General features: G+C 46.6%; 2 protein-coding genes across 2 annotated transcripts; one reads left to right on the forward strand and one right to left on the reverse strand.

The window, feature by feature from the left end:
* Window positions 1-1268: 1268 nt before the first annotated feature.
* On the forward strand, window positions 1269-8325 carry vps37a (VPS37A subunit of ESCRT-I). Its single transcript, XM_080535259.1, has 12 exons — window positions 1269-1400; window positions 1868-1942; window positions 2279-2396; window positions 2900-3000; window positions 3263-3467; window positions 4562-4632; window positions 4947-5074; window positions 5674-5732; window positions 5877-5945; window positions 7096-7239; window positions 7867-7983; window positions 8085-8325. The coding sequence occupies exons 1-11, from the start codon at window positions 1291-1293 to the stop codon at window positions 7945-7947; spliced, it is 1161 nt and encodes a 386-aa protein (XP_080391385.1). The 5' UTR covers window positions 1269-1290; the 3' UTR covers window positions 7948-7983; window positions 8085-8325.
* Window positions 8326-10066: 1741 nt separating this feature from the next.
* Window positions 10067-19987, reverse strand: mtmr7b (myotubularin related protein 7b; the record flags this gene model as incomplete). Its single annotated transcript, XM_080533722.1, has 14 exons — window positions 10067-10393; window positions 10728-10854; window positions 12095-12229; window positions 12612-12812; window positions 13363-13412; window positions 14071-14196; window positions 14527-14636; window positions 15088-15220; window positions 16668-16802; window positions 17331-17459; window positions 17744-17901; window positions 18221-18383; window positions 19112-19234; window positions 19961-19987. The coding sequence occupies 14 exons, from the start codon at window positions 19985-19987 to the stop codon at window positions 10067-10069; spliced, it is 1944 nt and encodes a 647-aa protein (XP_080389848.1).
* Between the last annotated feature and the right edge of the window lie 989 nt (window positions 19988-20976).

Consider the following 20976-nt stretch of genomic DNA (forward strand, 5'->3'; position numbering starts at 1 on the left):
GAAACCGTCAGTGAGAACCTTTGTCCCAACATAGTCTATCCTCGCTCGCCCTGAAGCTAGTTAAGACTATACTTTCAGGGATCATTTCTATAGTTTTTGACTTGTGAAATGTGTTTCTAAAGTGTTTGGTCTCGCTACCCACGAGGATGAGACCTGATATTCCCTTCTGAGCGTGAAGCGGGTACTGAGTAATGATTCACTTCATACGCTCTTTGCCATTGATGACCGTTCTTTGCTTCCTTGGGGAGCATTGAGGGAGGGAATATGATCAGAGTGGTTATTTTATACTGTTTCAAAAGATATAATATTGCATGCTTTTTAATGTGTGTGGAGATATGTCACATAATGGGCTGACTAGACTAGCACAATGTGACAACGGTAACACTTGAAGGGAGGTTTAAACGCACCTGGCATTATTTGTATTGCAAGTTATTAAAGTATTAGAGCGATGAAATGTCAATAGTGGATTGTTGCCGTGTGTCACATATCAAAGTAGGTTAACACGATGTTATATCATGAAATCAGGCTGAAGCGCAGGTGTCGTTACTTATATTGCATACAAATAAAAGTGAAAGTGATATGTGGTTAGTTGTATCATCCTTCTGTTTTCCTGGTACATGCCGAACTTTCCACCAAAACGATGACGCTATCAAAATATGCGTGGTGACCTTTCAACTCTGATGCGGAGAACGTGAACACATAGCATTGCATTACTATTATCTACTTACTCTTCGCTATTGTACACTTTGTCCAAACTACCTTTTGTGTTTATTTTGTGGTGTGTTTATTTTTTGTTTTTTGGGGGGGACATTGTTAATCTGCTATTATTGTGTGCATCGTGTATGATGACGTGATACACTAAATCCAGTGATGCTCGTGCCCACAGACACACGGAGATTGTTGTCTATGGTGACGTAGTACTCAGTAACTCAGTGATGCTCGTGCCCACAGACACACGGAGATTGTTGTGTTCCGATGATCCCGACCACTGTGCTCGGTAGCGACTCAGCCCACCACCACGAATGACTCTGCTCATCTGGGACAAACGCTTCGAGAGCAGAAACGAAACCGTGATTTCACCTCAAAGATATTCCATTTCGTCACCGTCGCTGTAGCCAAAGGAAGGTAACGACACTGAGCTCGTCCACATTGCCCTAATCCCGGGTTGTGTCCATCATCTCCCCCCGCCTCGTCTGTTGTTCCTGAGGAGGTCTGTCTTATTATCTCCACACTGACTTGAGATTCATTAGCTTAGCCGTCAAGTTCAGCAGCTCGCCCCGCCAGAAGAGGATGAACTGGTTGTTTCCCTTGTCCAAGGGTTCCGGACCTCTCCCACCTCTCAGTAGCTTACAGCAACAAAGACAAAGACAGGTCGAGTCCCTCAAAGCTGCCCACTCCAGGTAGGGGAACATGCCCCGGCTCGGAGGCTAGCTAGCCTGGTCAGTGATGCTAGCTTGCTTTAGCTTGCTAGCCAAACAAACCTGATTGATTAGCTAGCTAGTAGTAGTACTGCTTATAGGCGTTGTTGACAAGTCTTGTCATGACACGTGTTGCCCCTAGTATATCTTGTGATCAGTTGTGACGATGTTATGCTATGAGCCCAGATTAAAGTATTATTCCTTTACTAGTGGCGACTGCCATGATTATGATCCTCTCTGATCTACTTGTCTACCTCTCAACTCTTTCCTAGGTCTCTCTAGGCTGAGTCTATGTAGCCGTGTTGTCACATTAGCTTGTGTCTTGTGTCTCTCATCTGTTTTATAAGAACTCTACATATAAGTACTTGTTGACGCAACAAGATTTAGTCTGGTAGAGATAACTGGAACATGGATGGATGATGTATCTTCTGCTTTATATCCTTCCCCAGCTTAGCAGAGATCCAGAAAGATGTTGAGTACAGAATACCTTTCACAGTCAACAACTCTACGATCAGCGTCAACATGTAAGTACATGTTTACATATACTTGTCCAACAGGAGCTTCCACCCATGTCGAGTCGCCCTGCCTGTGTCACTATACTGAAAGGCATTTCCCTTCTTTAAGCATGAACATGTCTGACTTTCGTGTTGATTATTTCCTTCATAATCAATCAAATGTATTCTGGCCTTACTCCCTATTCTCACACGCCTAGTATTATCTGGGGACCTCTGGCAATTTGTAATCATTTACGGAGGTCGTCTGTGTTCTTAATCCCGTGCCAATTGGCCATGTCTATAAATGTCTGTAAAAATTCCAATGCAAATTTCTCTCCCTCTCCCTCTCCCTCTCTCTGTCTGTAGACTCCTTCCACCTCAGTTTCCTCAGGAGAAACCAGTAGTCAGCGTTTACCCCCCTGTGGGACATCACCTCGTCGACAGCAACAATGGCACCATGGTCACAAGCCCCCTCATTACGAATGTAAGTGTCAACCTGTCATTCTGGGAGCTGTCACTGGGTTGGGGAGCTAAAACAGTATTGAGCCTGCGAATACGCTATGAAAGTCTGTACGTCACAAACTGCAGAATGTAAAAAAAGAACTGGAGGCAGACGCGTCATTTTTGGTGACAGATGTCACCTTTATGATTGCTAGCAAAAGTAAATGTGAGCTAATGAATGGTAAATAGGTTCTGATTTGGCCAAAGGTTAACTAAGCTTGCAGGTTAGAAGTAATTTACTGGAATTTTCCGTTAATCAGCTACTGCACTGAGTCTCTTTAGCTAGACGTCATAACGCTGACCCCCGTCTCCAGTTGTATTTACATTCTGCAGTTTGTGACGTATGGACTTTCATAGCGTAGAGATTAGACATCTTCTCAACTATTGTTCAACTACTATACATGAGGCAAACATTGCAGTAGTCTGTATTTCTTTTTTCCTCAGCATTTACATTTTGACAGATAGATTCTCCCTGTTTGTCTACAGTTTGGAATGCACTCAGACTTGGGCAAAGTCATTCAGAGTCTCCTGGACGAGTTCTGGAAGAGCCCTCCTGTCCTGATGTCTGGCACCTCCGGCTTCCCGTAGTGAGTACCATCACGGGATACGTTGTCTTCCAATAACAGGAATTTTACTTGGTGGCAAATTCACCATGTAACGCGCCACAAAATGGCTGACCAGAGAACATCATTTTATATATTCAACACATTACTATGCCAAGTATATCAAGAATGTTCATGATGTCGTAGCAGATCAACCCCTCAGTGAAAAAAACGGTTTGATCTCATCCCTCTTTCTACCACTCTTCTTTTCTTCATCTCTTCATCTCCCTCTTTTCCTTCTCGTCAGCATGTATAAGCCTTCCGGGATGCCTCCGTACCCCCAACCGGGCTTCCACTACGGCTCTCGCCCCATGGGCCACCCCCACCCCCAGGCCCCGGCCCCCATGCCCCACCCGGGGGTAGAAGCCCCCCACGGGCCCCCCTGGGCCGCCGCCCCTGCCTACGGCCTCATCACTGACCTGCCTCTGCCTGTCCCCACCACAGACTCCCAGGTAACAAAGCCACCCCACCATTGGAAACAAGTACTTTGTGTTCGATCCTCAATGATTTTATTCATGAACATGTACAGTATGTTTTTTATTTTTTAAATATAATATTATGTGTGCTTGGTTTTAAAATGGCCAAATAATAAACGTTCAACGATACAGCATTGAGGATGGTTCAAATATAAGTATATTAGCCAATACCTCTCTGACTCGTGTCAACTCCCTTCACAACATCTCTATCTGCACTGTTTTGTTGGTTGTGTCCTCCTGAACATGAGCCAGCACTTCAAGATAGCGTGTCCGTTAGATACCACAGTTGCTGGTACTACAGGGTATATACCGATGAAAGGAGACACTGCACACTGTGTAACAGTAGAGTCCGGTGGAGGTAGAAATCGGAGGTTCAAGGTTCATTGTAATGCCTGGAATGGAATGAGGACTGCTATATAGAAAACAACAACACACGTTTGATACCATTCCTCATTCCATACCGTGCATTACAACATCCTCCGATTTCGACCTCCACCAGCCTGGTATGCCAGGTAAGCCGGTTACGTAGTGACGTTTCGTCAAGCTGAAACGTGAAAAGGCGACAGGAAAGATCTGAATACGCAAGCGGCTCGCAGGTGTTTTTCTTTCCTGGACTCGTCCAGCCACAAACAAAGCCACACCTCCCTGGTCTCTGTGTCCTCTGGGCATGGCCAGACACACAGAGAGAGAGCTGGCCGTCACAGATGACTGTGGATTAACCTCTCTGGCAGCGTCGCAGGGATTATCACACCTCGCACCGACACGACCCTGGCAGCTCGCGCCCCGGGAGCGTCTCGGGTCGAACCCGTTTCAGTTCACGAGCCGCAGGGGACAACAACATGCGTCCCCAGACGCAGGGGACAACAACATGCGTTCCCAGACGCGTGCTGCGGATGAAACGATCGGACAGAACGGGAGCCGTTAAAAGAATTCTGCAACGCTCGCGTGTCCCTGCCGTTTGTCGTTCCCGTGCGTGTCGCCTGCGTGACGTTGTTTTGGTGTCATCGGTTCTGGTGGCGCTACCTGTGTCACGTTATGCTAACTGTGTCCCTCTTGTGTGTTTCATATAGGCTGGGTTGAACGGACACATGTACAAAATGCCAGAGATTCCCGACAAATTCCCCGAGCTGTCTGAAATGAGGTACAGTAAGATGTGTGTATACTGTATAATGTGTGTACTGTGTGTCTATACACTCTAAAAGGCAGGACAGGGGTCAAGGTAACAAACACAATAAGAGTCATTGAAATAGCTTGATAGGAATTCTTTGTTTTAAGTTGTTTGAGGTAAAACCAAAGGCCAATATTATGCTGTTCTTTGTCCATTCTACCCAAAAACCATCTATGTCATTTTGTGCCAAGTATTTGACCTAACTCGCCAGTCGACGTTGACGTTGTGTCCTAGTCTTTCATGTCCCATGTCGTCCCAACTCCCAATGTGTTGTGTGTGTGTCCCAGTGTCTCCCAGCTGAAGGACATGAGTGACCAGGACACGGTCCTGCTGCAGGTGTTTGTGTGTCTGCCGCAGCTCAAACAGGTCTCCACCGACAAGGAGGAGCTGGTCAGCAGCATCGTGGACATGGCCAGTGAGTCATCATAAGAATAATCATAATCATAATAGTAATATTAATAATCAGAATAGTAATAGTAATAATAATAATAATAATAGTAGTAATAATAATAATAATAATAATATCCTTTATACAACGGATAGATCCGGTCCATTGTCTCTATTAGTCAGTTTGCATTCCAGCTAAATTAAATGTTGACACATCTTTTCATATTACACCGCGTTTGTGTATATTACCGTTATCGAAGTTACATTATTACTGTTGCTTAGCAACCGATAAACAACTGTTCAGCGGATGAATACACTTACAATAAAACATAGCCAGCCCATAGCTAACCCATTTTTAAATTATTATTATCATTATTTAAGTCATTGTGTACTGTAGCCTGGTCGTGTGTTAACATCTGCGTTCGTACAAATACACAGAGCAGCCAGTCCAGGTGCAGCTTTATCGCTAACCCCCTGGCAGTCACGGCTGTGAGGCCCCATTCCTCCTTGATTAGTTGGCGGTGGGAAGAAAATGTCTCGGTCTCGTTGCTTTTGAAATGTGAACGTTTGCCGTCTTAAACGTGTTCTCCACTGAGGCTTCTCTGGTGTCTGTCTCCTCTCTGCCAGAGAGGAACCTGCAGCTGGAGCCCCGGCTGGAGGGGAAGAGGCAGGAGATGCTGTTCAAAGTGAGTTCGACGTGAACGCACTCCGTTACGGTCTGTCCGTCTGTCCGTCTGTCTGTCTCATGAACTGCAGAACTCGTTGACTTGTCTACCGTTGGTTTCCTCCAGGCTATCAGGGATTCTGACTGTTGTTGTTGTTATTGACAGTATGACCAGGTGACCCAGATGAAGTCTGCCTTTGAGACCAAAATGCAGAGACAGCACGAGCTAAGTGAGGTAAGGGGGTTAACAACAGCACTCTGCAAACTCTCTCTCTCTCTCTCTCACACACACACACACACACACACACTCAGATCACCACAAGTGCATTCAGTGTTTCCTCCAGGACTTTTTACAATGGTGGCGGGTAGTGCTGAGCGCGCGCCCGCGATTTTTTCGCGTGCACGCGCATGAAACGCGCACGCGCGCTCAAAACAACCACGTAATTTCAGCCAAAACTCGAGGATGGCCCAAAAAAATAAAATGTTTTCCTGTACTTCTCCCGTGTGTCTCTTATTGTCTGTGTCTGCATGTTTTTCCAGCATGTAATTCCGTTGTCAATAAAAACAAAAACACTGATCTGACGTTTTTTTTCACAACGTTATTACTTGTCACTTTAAGCCCAGGAGGGAGTTAGCGATTAGCGATGTTTAGCTTAGCTTAGTTTAACAGAAGTATCTTCACTTTTAACATGACTTCCCGTGGTCGTAGAGGGCTGGTCGACGGCTTAAAATGACCGTGTAGACCTGTAGACCTTATCCAGCTATAGTCTTGTGTTTCTACCCCGGGCATAGCCGGTGTTATTCACGGACAAACACTCCTGTTAGAGTGGTTCTAGTACACTGGACATAGGTAACACATAGAGAGGCTTCTCCTCTCTCTCTCCATCCTACACTACACTACACTACGCATCCTATACTACACTACACTACGCTAGCTCGCGGTGTTCGGGTGACAGCCAGGGCGCGTTCGTAAATACGCTCTGGAAATCTGATCAGCACTCACGGAATGCCTCTTGTCCAATCAAATGACTTGGTCCCTTTATGACGTTGAACCCAGTGTGCGCTCCGGGGCTCTCAGAGCGAATTTACGAACGCAGCCTCAAGTTCAATACTCGCGACACACACGGACTGGTCCAGTTTCAGCGCTTGTGGGTGTGTCTAGCGCTGTGAAGGTCTGAAAAGCGGCCTAAATCTTTTTTTTTTTTTTGGGTTGAGAAATCTGAATGGTGGCGGAGGAAATTCCATCGTGGCGGTCCGCCACGATGAAATGCATGTAGAGGAAACACTGGCATTGGGTCGTGGATTAGGGTTGATTTTGGGAGCTGCTGACCTCTCCCTCCCCCCCTCCGTCCCTCCCTCCCTCCCTCCCTCCCTCCGCCCCTCAGAGCTGCAGCCTGAGCGCCCTGCAGGCCCGTCTGAAGGTGGCCGCCCACCAGGCGGAGGAGGAGTCGGAGGAGACGGCCGAGAACTTCCTGGAGGGCCGGACGGAGATCGACGACTTCCTGGCACACTTCATGGAGAAGAGAACGGTAAGGAGCGGAGGGCAGGGGCAGGATGGACCCTCATGTTTCCCTCAGAAGACTTAGGTTAGATTCCCTTGATTCGCACACACACACACACACACACACACACACACACACACACACACACACACAGACACAGACACAGACACAGACACACACAGACACAGACACACTCACACTCTAGGGTTGGGCGGTTATACAGTTATACTGTATACCGTGGTTTTTGACAATAGCAACGGTATTTGTCAATACCGCCATAAAACCGTCCTCAATGGCTATATCTAATCAACACCTTCAGAGTGTTTGTCCAGCACCACTGTCTGTGTGGTTGAAGACGCTATGAAAGTGACGACAGAACTTTTTGTAAACAATGGAATTTGTCAAATAAATAACATGTAAAAAAATACTGTTTTGAAGAGATGGTAATGTCACGTGACCGCTTCGGCTCAGAAGAAGGCGCTGTCACAAATGTCATAATTCGAAACGGCTCCGCCAAAGCCCGACAATGTGATTTTGAATCCCACGGTAAAACCGTAAACCACGGTTAAATTTGGGGACGGTTTAATGGTATAAAAAAATGCAAACCGCCCAACCCTAACACACTCACTGTCCCGGTATTTCTTCTCGTCCCAGCTTTGCCACAGCCGGAGGGCCAAAGAGGAGAAGCTGCAGCAGTCAATCAACACACACGGACAGTTCCCCAGCAGCCACTAAAACCCTGCTTCATCCCCTTCACGCGTTTCTACAAAGGTAAAACACACTATTCAGATTAAGACACAACAAACAGAGTGTCTCGGAAGCTTCGCCTTTCCCTCTTAAGCCTTAAACGTAACCTGTTTCTGCCTCCGCAGGTTTGGACTTTATCTACCAGCAAACAGCCCTAAGAAGATGACAAGCACACGTGCTGATAGACACACAAGGAGCAACCAGACATCCATTGTTGTGATACGAATTGTAACATGAACTAGCCAGACTAATTTCACTATACAGTTTCTGATGAAGATGATGATGATGATGATGATGATGATGTTTTGGGACTGGCCTCATATTTACTTGAATTTGGATGACGAGTATGTTAACGCTGCCGAATACTCTTACGGATGGATACTGTATTTAAATAATGTTAATAATAGGCTTTATTATAATCGAAGACACATTGTATTATGTTATTTAATTTGTTAGGTTAATAAACCGTTTAGAATAAGCCTTTTGTCGAGAGAATTATTCTGTCCGCGTCCTTTGAAACACACGCACACTTGACTGGTTCACTCTGAACTCGAAATTGTTGACCGTCGTTCATGAGGATGTGTGCGTGCAGCGCCGTGCACGTACTGCGTTTCAGTGCAATTGATTGGTTTCTGTTGATGACCTGAACATAGAACCTCAGTCGTTCGTGAGAGAACGTGTGTGTGTGTGTGTGTGTGCGCACGTACTGCATTTCAGTGCAATTGATTGGTTTCTGTTGGTCATGTTGATGATCTTGTGTACTCCTTTCTGTCAAAGAAATTCGAGACGAGACCGTGTTCATGTTTCCCTTTAACAGTGAGGAGAGTTTATTTCACTGGGTCATTTACAGTACACAGCAAAGACAGTGAAAAGGGTAGTCATTCCATTTAGTTGGTTTTTTTTCTTCAGGTTGACGATACAGTATAGTTAACAGTATAACCATATCACTTATCACAAAGGGAAATGAGAAAGATTTGGTCTGAAATGAATGTTTCTCCTACATTCACACAACCACACTAGTGAATATTCAGTTAAGTATACACATCAATGGGAAGAACCATCAAACAAGGTTGTCATCACAATCTCCCATCTTAAAAAAAGTAGGTTGGTATAAGGGAATAAGTTTCTCTCCTAGTTCATAACTTTATTAAGCAGCAATAACTTAGATTTATAGTATCTGAACAGCAAAATAAAATACTTCAGTTCTGACATATCAGCTTGGAGGTCACTCGGAGGTCAGTTGAGATGTGCCATAAAGGCAGGTTAGCACAGAGACAGACAGGATATTAAAAAGGAACAATCCTGTTTTGATTAAAATCTTCTAAATGAACACAAGGCATGTTTCATACTTCTCTAGTACACTACTGAGAAACATCATAGTCGCTTGTTCAGCTGTTGAACGCTCTTGACACAGCGAGTCTACTACTACTTGGTGTAATCAATGTAACGAGGACGTCTCAAGGTTCAAACAAAAGCCCTATTCGGACGGGATTAGTGTTATCTGGGGACCTCGGGTAATTTGTAATAATTACGGAGGTCGTCTGTTCTTAATCCTGTGCGAATCGGCCATGTCAGTAAAAAATTACCAGAGGTCACCAGATAATACTAGTCCCGTGTGTATAGAGTATGATTTAGTTTGTTGTACGTCCTTTCTGGGATAAGTATAAGTGTACAGTACATTGAAACCAAAAACAAGAGAGGCTTAAGACTTTGTTGTAAACATGGAATATTTTCTTCACATTTTGTCCCTGTTCAGGTCATCCACACACACTCCTAGGGTCGCCAGTGTAACCAGACTACCCGACAGGCTTTCCCAGTGGTTCCCTGGGGGGTATTCCATCAACGACGCTAAAGGAAAATCCAGCCTTTTTTTTTTTTTTTTTTTATAAGTCTCGCGATGGAATACCCGCCTGGTACTACACAAAAACAAACAATCACAAGTAAAATCCAGTCAAATTGGCCCTGTACAAGAAAAAGCAACAAACCCCAGTGGTCTCCAATTGTCATTGCAAGATGCCCTCATCCACAAGGCAAACCCCCCCCCCTCCCCCATACCCTGACAAACCTCTTGTCTCCATTCACCGCCAGTCAACCTCCATACTTCCACTCAGGCAGCGGAGTAGACGGTCTCGTCAGAGTCCGGGTCTTTGCCGTCGTCCCCGCCGCTGGAAGAGCGGCTGCTGAGGTCGGCCACGCCCGACTCCACGTCGCTGCAGGTGGAGAGGTCGTCAGGGTCAGGGGCCTTGGGAGGCCCCAGGGGCAGGATCAGAGCTGGGCCCTGGGACTCCCCCTTGTGGTCGTGTGTGAGAGAGGGGCTGTGGTCCTGAGTGGGGCTGGTGGTGGTGGTGTTGGGCTGTCCTTCCTCACACACTTTGTTCGTCCTCCTCTGAGGCTCGGTCCCGTTCGTTTGCTTCACCTTCAGGGCTGCTATCCTCTGGAAGATGGAACCAGTGTTACCAGTAATACAAGTCTCTATTTGAATAGGAAGAAATAACTGACACTATGAACTACAGTATGGAATAGGCTCTCTTTGAAAAACCCCTCTTTGAAACACAGACTTATGTTTTTATCTCTGACTCAAAAGTCACCTTTCCAAAATGTAACAACATTTGTTACAAATAATGACCCACATATAAGTCATGGGTAATGTTATGAATTCAATTCGCCATGTGGTCTTAAAGAGGAGTGTTTATTGGAGCGTTTTTCATGGGTGTGTCTTGTGTCTGTATGCCTTGTTTGGTCCCCGGGTGGGCGGTCCCTCGCGGTACCTCCTGGTGATTGGTCAGCTCCTCCTCCAGCTGCTGAGTCTCCTCCCTCACCGCCATCAGGCAGTCGGTGGGCGACTGGCGCGGAGGTGCGACTTTCTCTGAGCGGTTATACATGCCCTTCCACATCCTGGGGGACAAAAGGATCAAGTTTTATTGTTGCGTCACATTACAAATATAGGCAAGATAAGGCAAAAATAAATAAAGTTACAATAGTAACAACAAGACATAAGTGAGACAATTGGACGAGTGACAAGTTGAGGGAGACAAATCAGACAGGATACAATTAGCAGGACAAATAGTAAAATAAAACAAAGAGGCTTCTTCTTTTAGACTGTGGTTGGGGCGGCTGGGGTCTAACAGACTGTGGTTGGGGCGGCTGGGGTCTAACAGACTGTGGTTGGGGCGGCTGGGGTCTAACAGACTGTGGTTGGGGCGGCTGGGGTCTAACAGACTGTGGTTGGGGCGGCTGGGGTCTAACAGACTGTGGTTGGGGTGGCTGGGATCTTTGATGATCCTCCGGGCTTTGCTGACACACCGTTTGTTGTATATGTCCTGGATGGAGGGAAGGTCACATGCGGTGATGCGCTCGGCTGTCCGCACCACCCTCTGTTTCGCTCTGCGGTTGAGGGCAGTGCAGTTGCCGTGCCAGGCAGTGATGCACCCAGTCAGAATGTTCTCAGTTGTGGCTCTGTAGAAGGCCTGTAGGATCCTGGACCTCATGCCAAACTTCTTCAGCCGCCTGAGGTGAAAGAGGCGCTGCTGTGCCTTTATCACCACCTGGTTGGTGTGCTTGTCCCAGATGAGGTCGTCCGAGATAAAACTGCTGATCCTCTCTACAGCCGACCCGTCGATGGTGACCCTATCCTTTCTTGCTGAAGTCCACCATCAGCTCCTTGGTCTTGTCAGTGTTAAGAGAGAGAGAGAGAGGTTGTTCTCCTGGCTGTATTGAGCCAGGCGGTCGACCTCTCTCCTGTAGGCCGTCTCATTGCCGTCGGTGATCAGGCCAATCACTGTCACGTCTTCAGCGAATTGAATCACTGAATTGGAGTCGTGCGTGGTCACGCAGTCGTGAGTGTACAGGGAAGAGAGGGGGCTCCTGTGTTGAGGGTTAGAGGTCTTTGAGCCCATTCTCACCACCTTTCGTCGTTCCGACAGGAAGTCCAGGATCCAGTTGCAAGGTTACTATAACCAACAAGGTGCTTTTCCTGCTTTTCCTATTCATCTCTATGGCCTTGCACTCAGTGATTCATTCATTCATTATCGTCTGCTTTGATGAACGTGCATGAAAAATGTATTCATCCTCGTCTACTGTGAAATGGAATTCTCCGTTAGTTTCGCGAAAAGCCAAGGAGGGTGCAGTAACTCACTTGAAGCAGTAGGGGGTGGTGGCGGGCCTGAGCACGCCCTGGGTCTGGCTGTGGTCCGCCCTGTACAGTGGGTTGGTGTACTCCGCCCTGTCTTTCCACAGCTTGCTCCACAGGGAGTGAGTCCTCTCACGGAGCCTGCACAAGGACAGATTCAACATTAACTGGTGTTTGCATTGTCATGGAACTGAAACAGCACTTTGAATCTCGAATCGTGAGTCGAGTGTATCGTTACATCCCTACTTGCGACAACATTGTGCCTAATATCAGAACCTTAGGAAGACTTGGAAGAGGTAAGTCCTTCACTTTTTTCAGAGACTCAACTTACAATAGAAAAAGGGAAAAACATGGGTTTGATCGAACGACACCCTCCTCACATCCCCCCCCCTGTCCCCCCCTCCAGCCTAACAACACCCACCTCCTGTCCCCCCCTCCAGCCTAACCACACCCCCCTCCTGTCCCTCCATGCAGCCTAACCACACCCACCTCCTGTCCCCCCCTCCAGCCTAACCACACCCACCTCATGTCCCTCCTCTCCTTCTGGCTGTTGCCCAGGAAGTTCCCGTACTGGCAGGAGTAGACGTGTGTGTGCAGCTGGATGAGGAAGCGCTCGTTGAATTCAAAGGCACAGGGGAACTGCTCCGACAGCTGCCACACACACTCCAGGAACTGGTCCAGGACCGGGGACACTTCCTTGGGGTCGCCGTCTAAGTGGTTATACCTGAAGGATGAAAACCAATGGAATCGTTTTGGACAAAATGAAGGAGGGAGTTACTGGGAGGGGGGTTCTCTCTGCCAGAACTCTTTTCTGCTGTACCCTTTTCCTCCAGTTAATCAGACATAACTAAGGAACTAGGGGAATTTGGGCACAATATATGGGAAAAGAAGACCAGCAGATGGGCATAGAAGACCAGCAGATGGGCATAGAAGACCAGCAGATGGGCATAGAAGACCAGCAGATGGGCACATAAGACCAGAAGTCTATCCGGAGCAACCCTGCAGTGGAAACCGCTGTCTTCCTACTCCAATACCAGCTACCATCATCAATTCCAAGCGACCGATGAGACAACCACCGCTACATTGGTCTGATTTCAAAGAGCGATTACGATCTTATGATTAATGTTGCTTCGATTGGACACACTTGGGATAATAAAATAACTCAGATTTACCACTTCATGCATTGTATATCATCTTTCTGAGATATCTTTCTGAGAAAGTGTTATGTTATGTTAGGATTTTTAGACCGTAAGACAAAAGCAAAAGGCACTGACCTATGTGAGAACTTGTGCCCGAACGACACCCAGTCTCTCTCGATCAGCACCTAGGAGGACGGGACAAAGACACAGAATGAGCTGTTGCTGTTCCACCTTTTATCTGAATTAATGCTTGATTATTTTTTTTTACATCATTTTGAGATGACTGTAGTGTGTAGTTCATGTCTAGACTTGTATAATCACTGGTGTTGGATAGAGTGTTAGTAAAGCTGAGTCACTCCCTATCTTCCGCCGTAGACTGAAGACCCATGTCTTCCGGGTCTCCTCTACCCCTTAACTGTCCCTCAGTCCCGAGACATCGACATCCCCTCTACCCCCCCTGTCGCTTTGGATAAAGGTGTTACTCAAATGTCTTTGTTGTAAGTCGCTTTGGATAAAGAGGTCTGCTAAATGACCAAAAGGTCAATGTAAATGTATTATAATAATAATAATAATAAGTATAGGGGTCTAATTATTTTTTTGATTACTAAATCTAAATTTAAGTGTCTTTGTAGGACAATCTACTGTAAGTAGACAATCTACTGCAAGTATATCTAGATTTTGGGCGGAGAAGCAGCGAAAATGAGCAACGCCAGCGTCCACCGGCATTTTTTGAAAAACGATCTTACAAGATGACACGGCTGACGGAACGACTAAATCACTTCTAGCTTGGTGAATACGTGTAGTAGGTTCTACTGGTGTGTGAGGGAGAGGCTGAAGCCGCACCATGAGTCCCTTGGTGGTCCTGTAGTAGGGGTCCAGCAGCACGCTGGCTATGGAGCAGGCCTGGGCGGTCCGGTCCCAGCCGTCCGAACAGTGGACCAACACGCTGACCCCCTCCTCTGCCACCGCCTACACACACACACACACACACACACACACACACACACATACACATACACATATACGCATACGCATACACACACATACACATACACATACACATACACATACACATACACACATACGCATACGCATACGCATACACACACATACACATACACGTACACACATACACAGACACAGACACCACACACACAGAGACACACACACACACACACACACACACACAATAAACAGTTAAGTATGAGATGGTTGGTGTTAGTGTTTTGCAGCCAGACCCAGTTTTTTTCCGTTTTGTGTGGTTCGTGTGTGTGTGTGTGTGTGTGTGTGGTCGGTCACCTTGGCGATGAAGACGCCTGCATCCACCACGGCTTTGATGTGCTTCAGCCAACCAGAGCTCTCCAGCCCCCAGAGGAAGTCCCCCATGGAGGGAGCCCTGAGCTCACCCACTGCAGAGCAACACACCAGGGGACAATGTCATACTACACACACCTATTCTCTAACACACACACACAGACACACACACACACACACACTTTCGGACAATGCAGGGGAGAGAACCGTGTCAAACATACACATATCATCTAACACACGCACACGCACACACACACACACTCGCACACTCACGCTCACGCTCATGCCCACACCCACACACACACACTCACACTCACACCCACACCCACACTCACACTCACACGCTCACGCTCACGCCCACACCCACACACACACACACACACACACTCACACTCACACTCACACACACACTCACACACACACACTCACACTCACACTCACACTTACACTTACACTCTCACACACACACACACACACACACACACACACACACACACCCTCACACTGGGGGCATGGATGGGACAAAGGGATTCAGTATTAGCTTACCGTCAATGATTTTCTGTTGGCTGTTCCTCATGACGTGGATGTTCTCAATGCCGATGAACTGTAGTTTGATGTTGGCGTAGTGATCCTCATTCTCATAGCCTTTCCCTGCCGCCCGGTTGGCCATCGCATTCAACTGGAGAGAGACGACACAGTAAACACACACATGCACTGTTACAGGCAAGTCTACAGTACCTATCTGAGCACTTTGAGCTGCAACGTTTGCAGGAAAAGTGCTATACAAATAAAGGTTATTATTATATTATTATTATGATTATAATTATGATTATGATTGTGATTATTATTATTATTATTATTATTATTATTATTATTATTATTATCTACCTGTGGCCTATGGGGACTGGGGGAAAGTAAAATATATTTTCTCATTTTAGTGTGACAGGCCCTTCCTCCTGCTGACTAGCGATTCGACCAAACATTTACTGGATGCGACTGAAAAGCTAGCTGGTCACTGCACAAGTGTAGATATCTTTAAAAGAAGAAACTTAAAACACACCTTTTTAGCCTAGCTTTTATCTAGTGTCTATACAGGGGTGCTCATTACGTCGATCGCGATCGACCGGTCGATCGCGAAGGTAGTGTGGGTAGATCACACGACATTGGGGGAAAAAAAAAAAAAATGTGAAAAAAAAGTGAAAAAAGTGGAAAAAAAAAGTTTTTTTTTTCAGCCCCGCGCCGCCTCACAACACACACACACACACACACACACACACACACACACACACAGACAAGCACACACACACACACACACAGACAGACACAAGCACACACACATGCACACACAGACAGACAGACACACACACACACACACACACACACACACAGACAGACAGACAGACACACACAGACAGACAGACAGACACACACACACACTCCGCCGCCCGGAGACGTCGATGGCACCTGGCTTGGCACTGGCCAGTCTGGTGTAAACCACTCAGAGCTCCTGAGTTAATGTTAATGTTAATGGACTACCAGTGTGAATATTTGTTATATAGTTTAATAAATCTCTTCTTTGATTTTGAAACAGTGTAGCGTGGCCTTAATTTGTTATTATTACAGTACATTTTTGTGTTCGCAGCAATGGCAATATGTTTTATTTGGTTGGTAGATCTTGTTGAGCTGGTAATTTGAAAAGTAGCTCACAAGCCTAAAAAGTGTGAGCACCCCTGGTCTATAACAAGCACTTTTACTCCTATCTTATCTTCTATTTCTTGTTTTATTCCTGGTTTTGTTGTGTTGCATTTATTTGATCCATTTCATATCTCCTACCTCTTGTTTTATTGTAGTTGTAGTTTATTTACTGTTGTTTTTATGTTCGGCACTTGGAGTTGCATTCAATGCATGACTTGTGCTGTATAAACAAAGTTTGATCGATTGATTGAACGGGTGACTTTCTTTGTTTGGTTTTCACAGTTGGACAACTCTTAGTCACTGATAGACCCTGAATGTGCTTCATCAGCATCTGTCTATCCTCACACCCTTATTGACCCAATTTCAACATTTTCGGCGTGACCCCCCTTGACACTGTGGCCTACACCGCTCTCCCACACGTGACCTCTGACCTTCGGCCGTGTGTCCACCACGTAGATGAAGTCGCTCCCGGGGTTGGACTTCATGACGGCCTGCAGCATCTGTTCGTCGTCCTGGGAACGGGCGCTGAAGCCCGATAGGGGCTGACTGCAGCGGCAGATAGCGGCCTGGGGGAGAGGTTAGAGGTCAACGCACTTCGCTGCATGTCAGCAACAGTTCGTAAATCCCTCATTGCTGACTTGCAGCGGCAGATAGCACCCTGGGAGAGAGGTTAGAGGTCAACGCACTTCGCTAACTGATGCCATCCGGCTTAGAGTGACAGTTAGCATGTAGCCTGTTAGCCACCGTTCGCTATTACAACTCCTACGGTAGCAGACAGGCAACCTCGCGTTTGAAACGCCATTGAAAAGGTTAAAGCTGAAAGCTATGTTCAGACAAAGTGAATTAGGACTTGGAACCCGTCTAAAACATCACAATCGAACAAAACATCTCCTCTCTGGACAATCAAGTCATTCCGTGGAAATCGATCCGACCGGAGGCCTCGTTCAATAATAATAATACATTTTATTTGTAATGCACTTTACATAAGGAAATCTCAAAGTGCTACAGATTAAAAACAAGAATAAAAATAAAAAGAATAAAAGAATAAACATTTAAATAAAAAAGGCTAATAAAAGGCTCTATTCTACACTCACCAGTGTGTCCTGGTGGAAATAGGTCAGCGCCGGAAGACGGCCTCGGCTCCGGAACTTGGAACTCCCCACCAGCATGGAGGGTGTGGACGATTTTGGCACGAACAGTTCTGACGGGTACGTGTCACAAACCTGGAGGCAGGAAGAGAGGGAAAGGAAGTGGACCCATTTAGTGCGACGGAGACCATCTCCTACAAGATGAGGTCCGTCAAGTCTTGCACCCGTATCCAACGGGTAAACACGGACAATAGTATACCAATGGTGAATGTGTTATCATTTATAACAGGTAGACTAACCCAATACTCCGCGTCTGGGCAGGGCCGGACTAACCCAATCCTCACATGCAGAACCTAACAGAACTGTACTAAGGTCAGAGGTCATACTACTCAGCAATTGGTCTCAGTTAGACGACTAACCCGGTACTCGCTGTTGGCCGGGGTGCTGACCCAGAGGTTGTTGGGTACGCCCATACGCCTGTAATCCGCCCCCAGGTCGATGAAGCTCCAGGACTCCTCTCTCTCCACTTTGTTGGCGTTGGGGTTGAAGGACAAACAGTAGAGCTCTCCGTACTTCTCTGGAGGACACAGAAACAATGAGAGTCGAAACGATCAGATTGCACTCAACAATAGTAATAATATAGTATACTAATGGATGTATATATTATAATACACTAGACTTTAGTGTAGTAACACTATTGACCACACCTGGGGAGTATTCCATCAATGTCGCTAAGGGGAAATCCAGGCTTATTTTTGATAACTCTCACAAGATTTATAATAGATCAAAATAAGCCTGGATTTTCCTTTAGTGATGTTGATGGAATACCCCCACCCCCCACACAGAACCAGGTTTACGGGGGAAGCTAGGCGGCGGGTGGTAGGGGGGGTTCTCACCTGGGCGGGAGAGGCGGGTGAGGGAGGCTTGCACGTCCATGGAGTCCCTCTCCTGAGGGAGGAGCAGCCGGAGGACCTGGAAGTTCTTGGTGCGGATGACCAGGTGACTTCCTGACGGGGTGGTGGGCGGCCTCTCCACGCTGCTCACCATGCTGTGCAACAGCTGCCAAAACGACACAGGAGAACTCTCACACGTCTCACCTCTCGTTGGGTCGTCGCAAACATATGAAGTAGTGGTATGAAGTAGTGGATAGTGAGTTGGACTGGTGATCAGAAGGTCATGAGGTTCAAATCCCACCTGGGGAACACCACCACTAGTGTGCCCTTGAGTAAGTCACTCAGCCCTCAGTTACTCCAGGGAGACTGTCCCTGTCATCTCTAACTGTAAGTCGCTTTGGATAAAAGCGTCCGCTAAAATGGTTAAAATGTGAAAAATGAATTCTGGAAAAGGTCCTCATGTGTATTGTGTAATATTGTGTCTACATATAAGGTCACAAAATCACCAGTTTATCACACGTATTGTGTGACGTATGATTGTGTAAGACAGCTTGTGGTGTGAAATATTGAAATAATGTCGTTCCTCAGATGATTCGAGTGTGTCAACACCACTCATGTCACATCAGACAAACCCCCTGACGGGTCAGACCGATCTCACTCTGTGATTGACAGGTGTGGGGAAATGAGAGTGACAAAGAGGGGAATGTGTCACAAGGTGTTCTCTGCGTCTTCAAAGTGTATCTGTGTCGAGTATGTCTGAATTGCCTAAATCAATAAGAGCATTTGACGGAAGGGTGGGAGGAAGCTATAGGGAAGTGTGCCACTGTACTGAACATGCTGGGGGGGGGGGGGGGGTCAGGGTCACATGACCAGGTTTCACTTCACTTCACTTACCCAGGTCTCTTTGCGAGACTCCGTATTGTTCTCCACGAAGATGGTGTGTGAGGCCGAGAGGTACAGCGTCCCCACGCTCGCCTTCCTGGGAACTGAGCGGTCAATCAGGCGGACGTTCTCCACCTATAGGAGCACAGAGGAACGCACGCACGCACACACACACACACACACACACACACACACACACACACACACACACACACACACACACAGAGATAACAATTGCAATTAAGAATGCATCTGTGTTGTAACTGAATAGGCCAATGTAAAAAACATTTAACAGCTATAGTGCCATGGTCCAAGGTCATTACAACATGGCATAATTGGGGCTGTTCTCAGATCGGCTGTGAATGCCTGACGTACAAGGCTGTTTCATTGAGGTAGACTACAAAGCAGCAGACGTCAATATGTTGATATGCCATGTACGAACAGAGGAACATGTCCGCTGGTATTAAACCAAAACCCGTCATGAATCAGACTTTACAGTTACACCTTTATAGACAATTGATCGTTTATTGGCCGTTTACTGTTGCAACGCCGCACCGGGCTTACGTTAGATAATAGAATGATTATATTCAATCAATTTCAGCACGAACATATATATACTATATGTATATGTATATATACATAACACACAGGAGATGGCACGAATCAGCAATACATGGTCACATCTCTGGCAATTCAGTAGAGGCGCAACTGCTGCTAATGAAACGCACTTGTCTTGGCTGAGAGAAAAAAAACACAATGGACAGTAGGCCTGATACAGAGCAGGAGGCCAAAGGACCATCACTGGGGCGCAACACTGAATGGGGAGGGGGGAAAAGCGTAAGAGGATATAGGGTCGGTTACCTTTGGCGTTCGGATGTGCTCCATCATCGGACTGTTCCGTCAAAATGGTGCGCGGAGAAATAATCCGATCTACGCTGCTGCTTCACTATTAGGAAATAGGAAATACGCTATAATAGAACATATTATGGTCTCATCACAACAGCCGCGCGACGCCGCATGTCTCCTGTGCGTTGGGTATTTGACGGGACGCCCTGCGCGTATGCCATCATGTCCCCCAGGCTGTCCGTGGTGGTGTGGGACAGAGAACAACCCGCACCCACTCCCGTAGTGATGGTGACAACAACACCACCGAAGGATCACCTCCCCACTGCGCCTGCGCACACGCCTGAGCCAGAAGATAGCGATGAGATCGAAATTGTAGGCCGACACAAGTGCGCTCTTCTAGCGCTTGAGGAATACAGGAATAGGCATTATTGACGCAAATCATTTTAAATGTATTGTATAGGGTTAATAAGGTATTATTTTAAAGCCTACGGCATTCGTTTAGATATTTAGGGTTAGGGTTTGTCTTGTGGGAAGCGGTTAGAAGTGCGGAGTCACAGTACAAACACAGACCCGCTTAAGAATCAGATATGATATGAACCCTATCAGAGACAAAATTCCAGTATTACGTGCAAGAAACTACCACACTGGTCATGCGACAAGTATTGCTCTGTCTCTGCGATTATTGGCAGCCGCCAAATATGGCGGAGACGGTGTTACTTGTACCCGTGAGTCTTGTCCTGTTGTATGTGAAAGACATTGTCCATGTCTGTTTGTGAATGCATCCCATCTGTGCCTTCAGTATTTGTGTCCTTGTATACTTGTTTCTATGTGGACAGAAATAAATGATTAAAATGTGTGTGTGTGTGTGTGTGTGTGTGTGTGTGTGTGTGTGTGTGTGTGTGTGTGTGTGTGTGTGTGTGTGTGTGTGTGTGTGTGTGTGTGTGTGTGTGTGTGTGTCTGTGATTCAACTGGGCACCTTGCCTTCCTGATCAGTTCCTTGATGTCTCGGGCAAACGCAGAATTATACAACT

The sequence above is a fragment of the Nansenia antarctica genome (assembly GCF_963989245.1).
Source record: "Nansenia antarctica genome assembly, chromosome: 6".
Classification (NCBI taxonomy): domain Eukaryota; kingdom Metazoa; phylum Chordata; class Actinopteri; order Argentiniformes; family Microstomatidae; genus Nansenia; species Nansenia antarctica.

Coding starts and splice junctions, on each gene's coding strand:
- vps37a (XM_080535259.1), top strand. CDS start 1,291: ATGAACTGGTTGTTTCCCTTGTCCAAGGGTTCCGGACCTCTCCCACCT. Junction 3,468..4,561: donor TCCCCACCACAGACTCCCAG/GTAACAAAGCCA, acceptor TGTTTCATATAG/GCTGGGTTGAACGGACACAT. Junction 5,733..5,876: donor GGCAGGAGATGCTGTTCAAA/GTGAGTTCGACG, acceptor TGTTATTGACAG/TATGACCAGGTGACCCAGAT.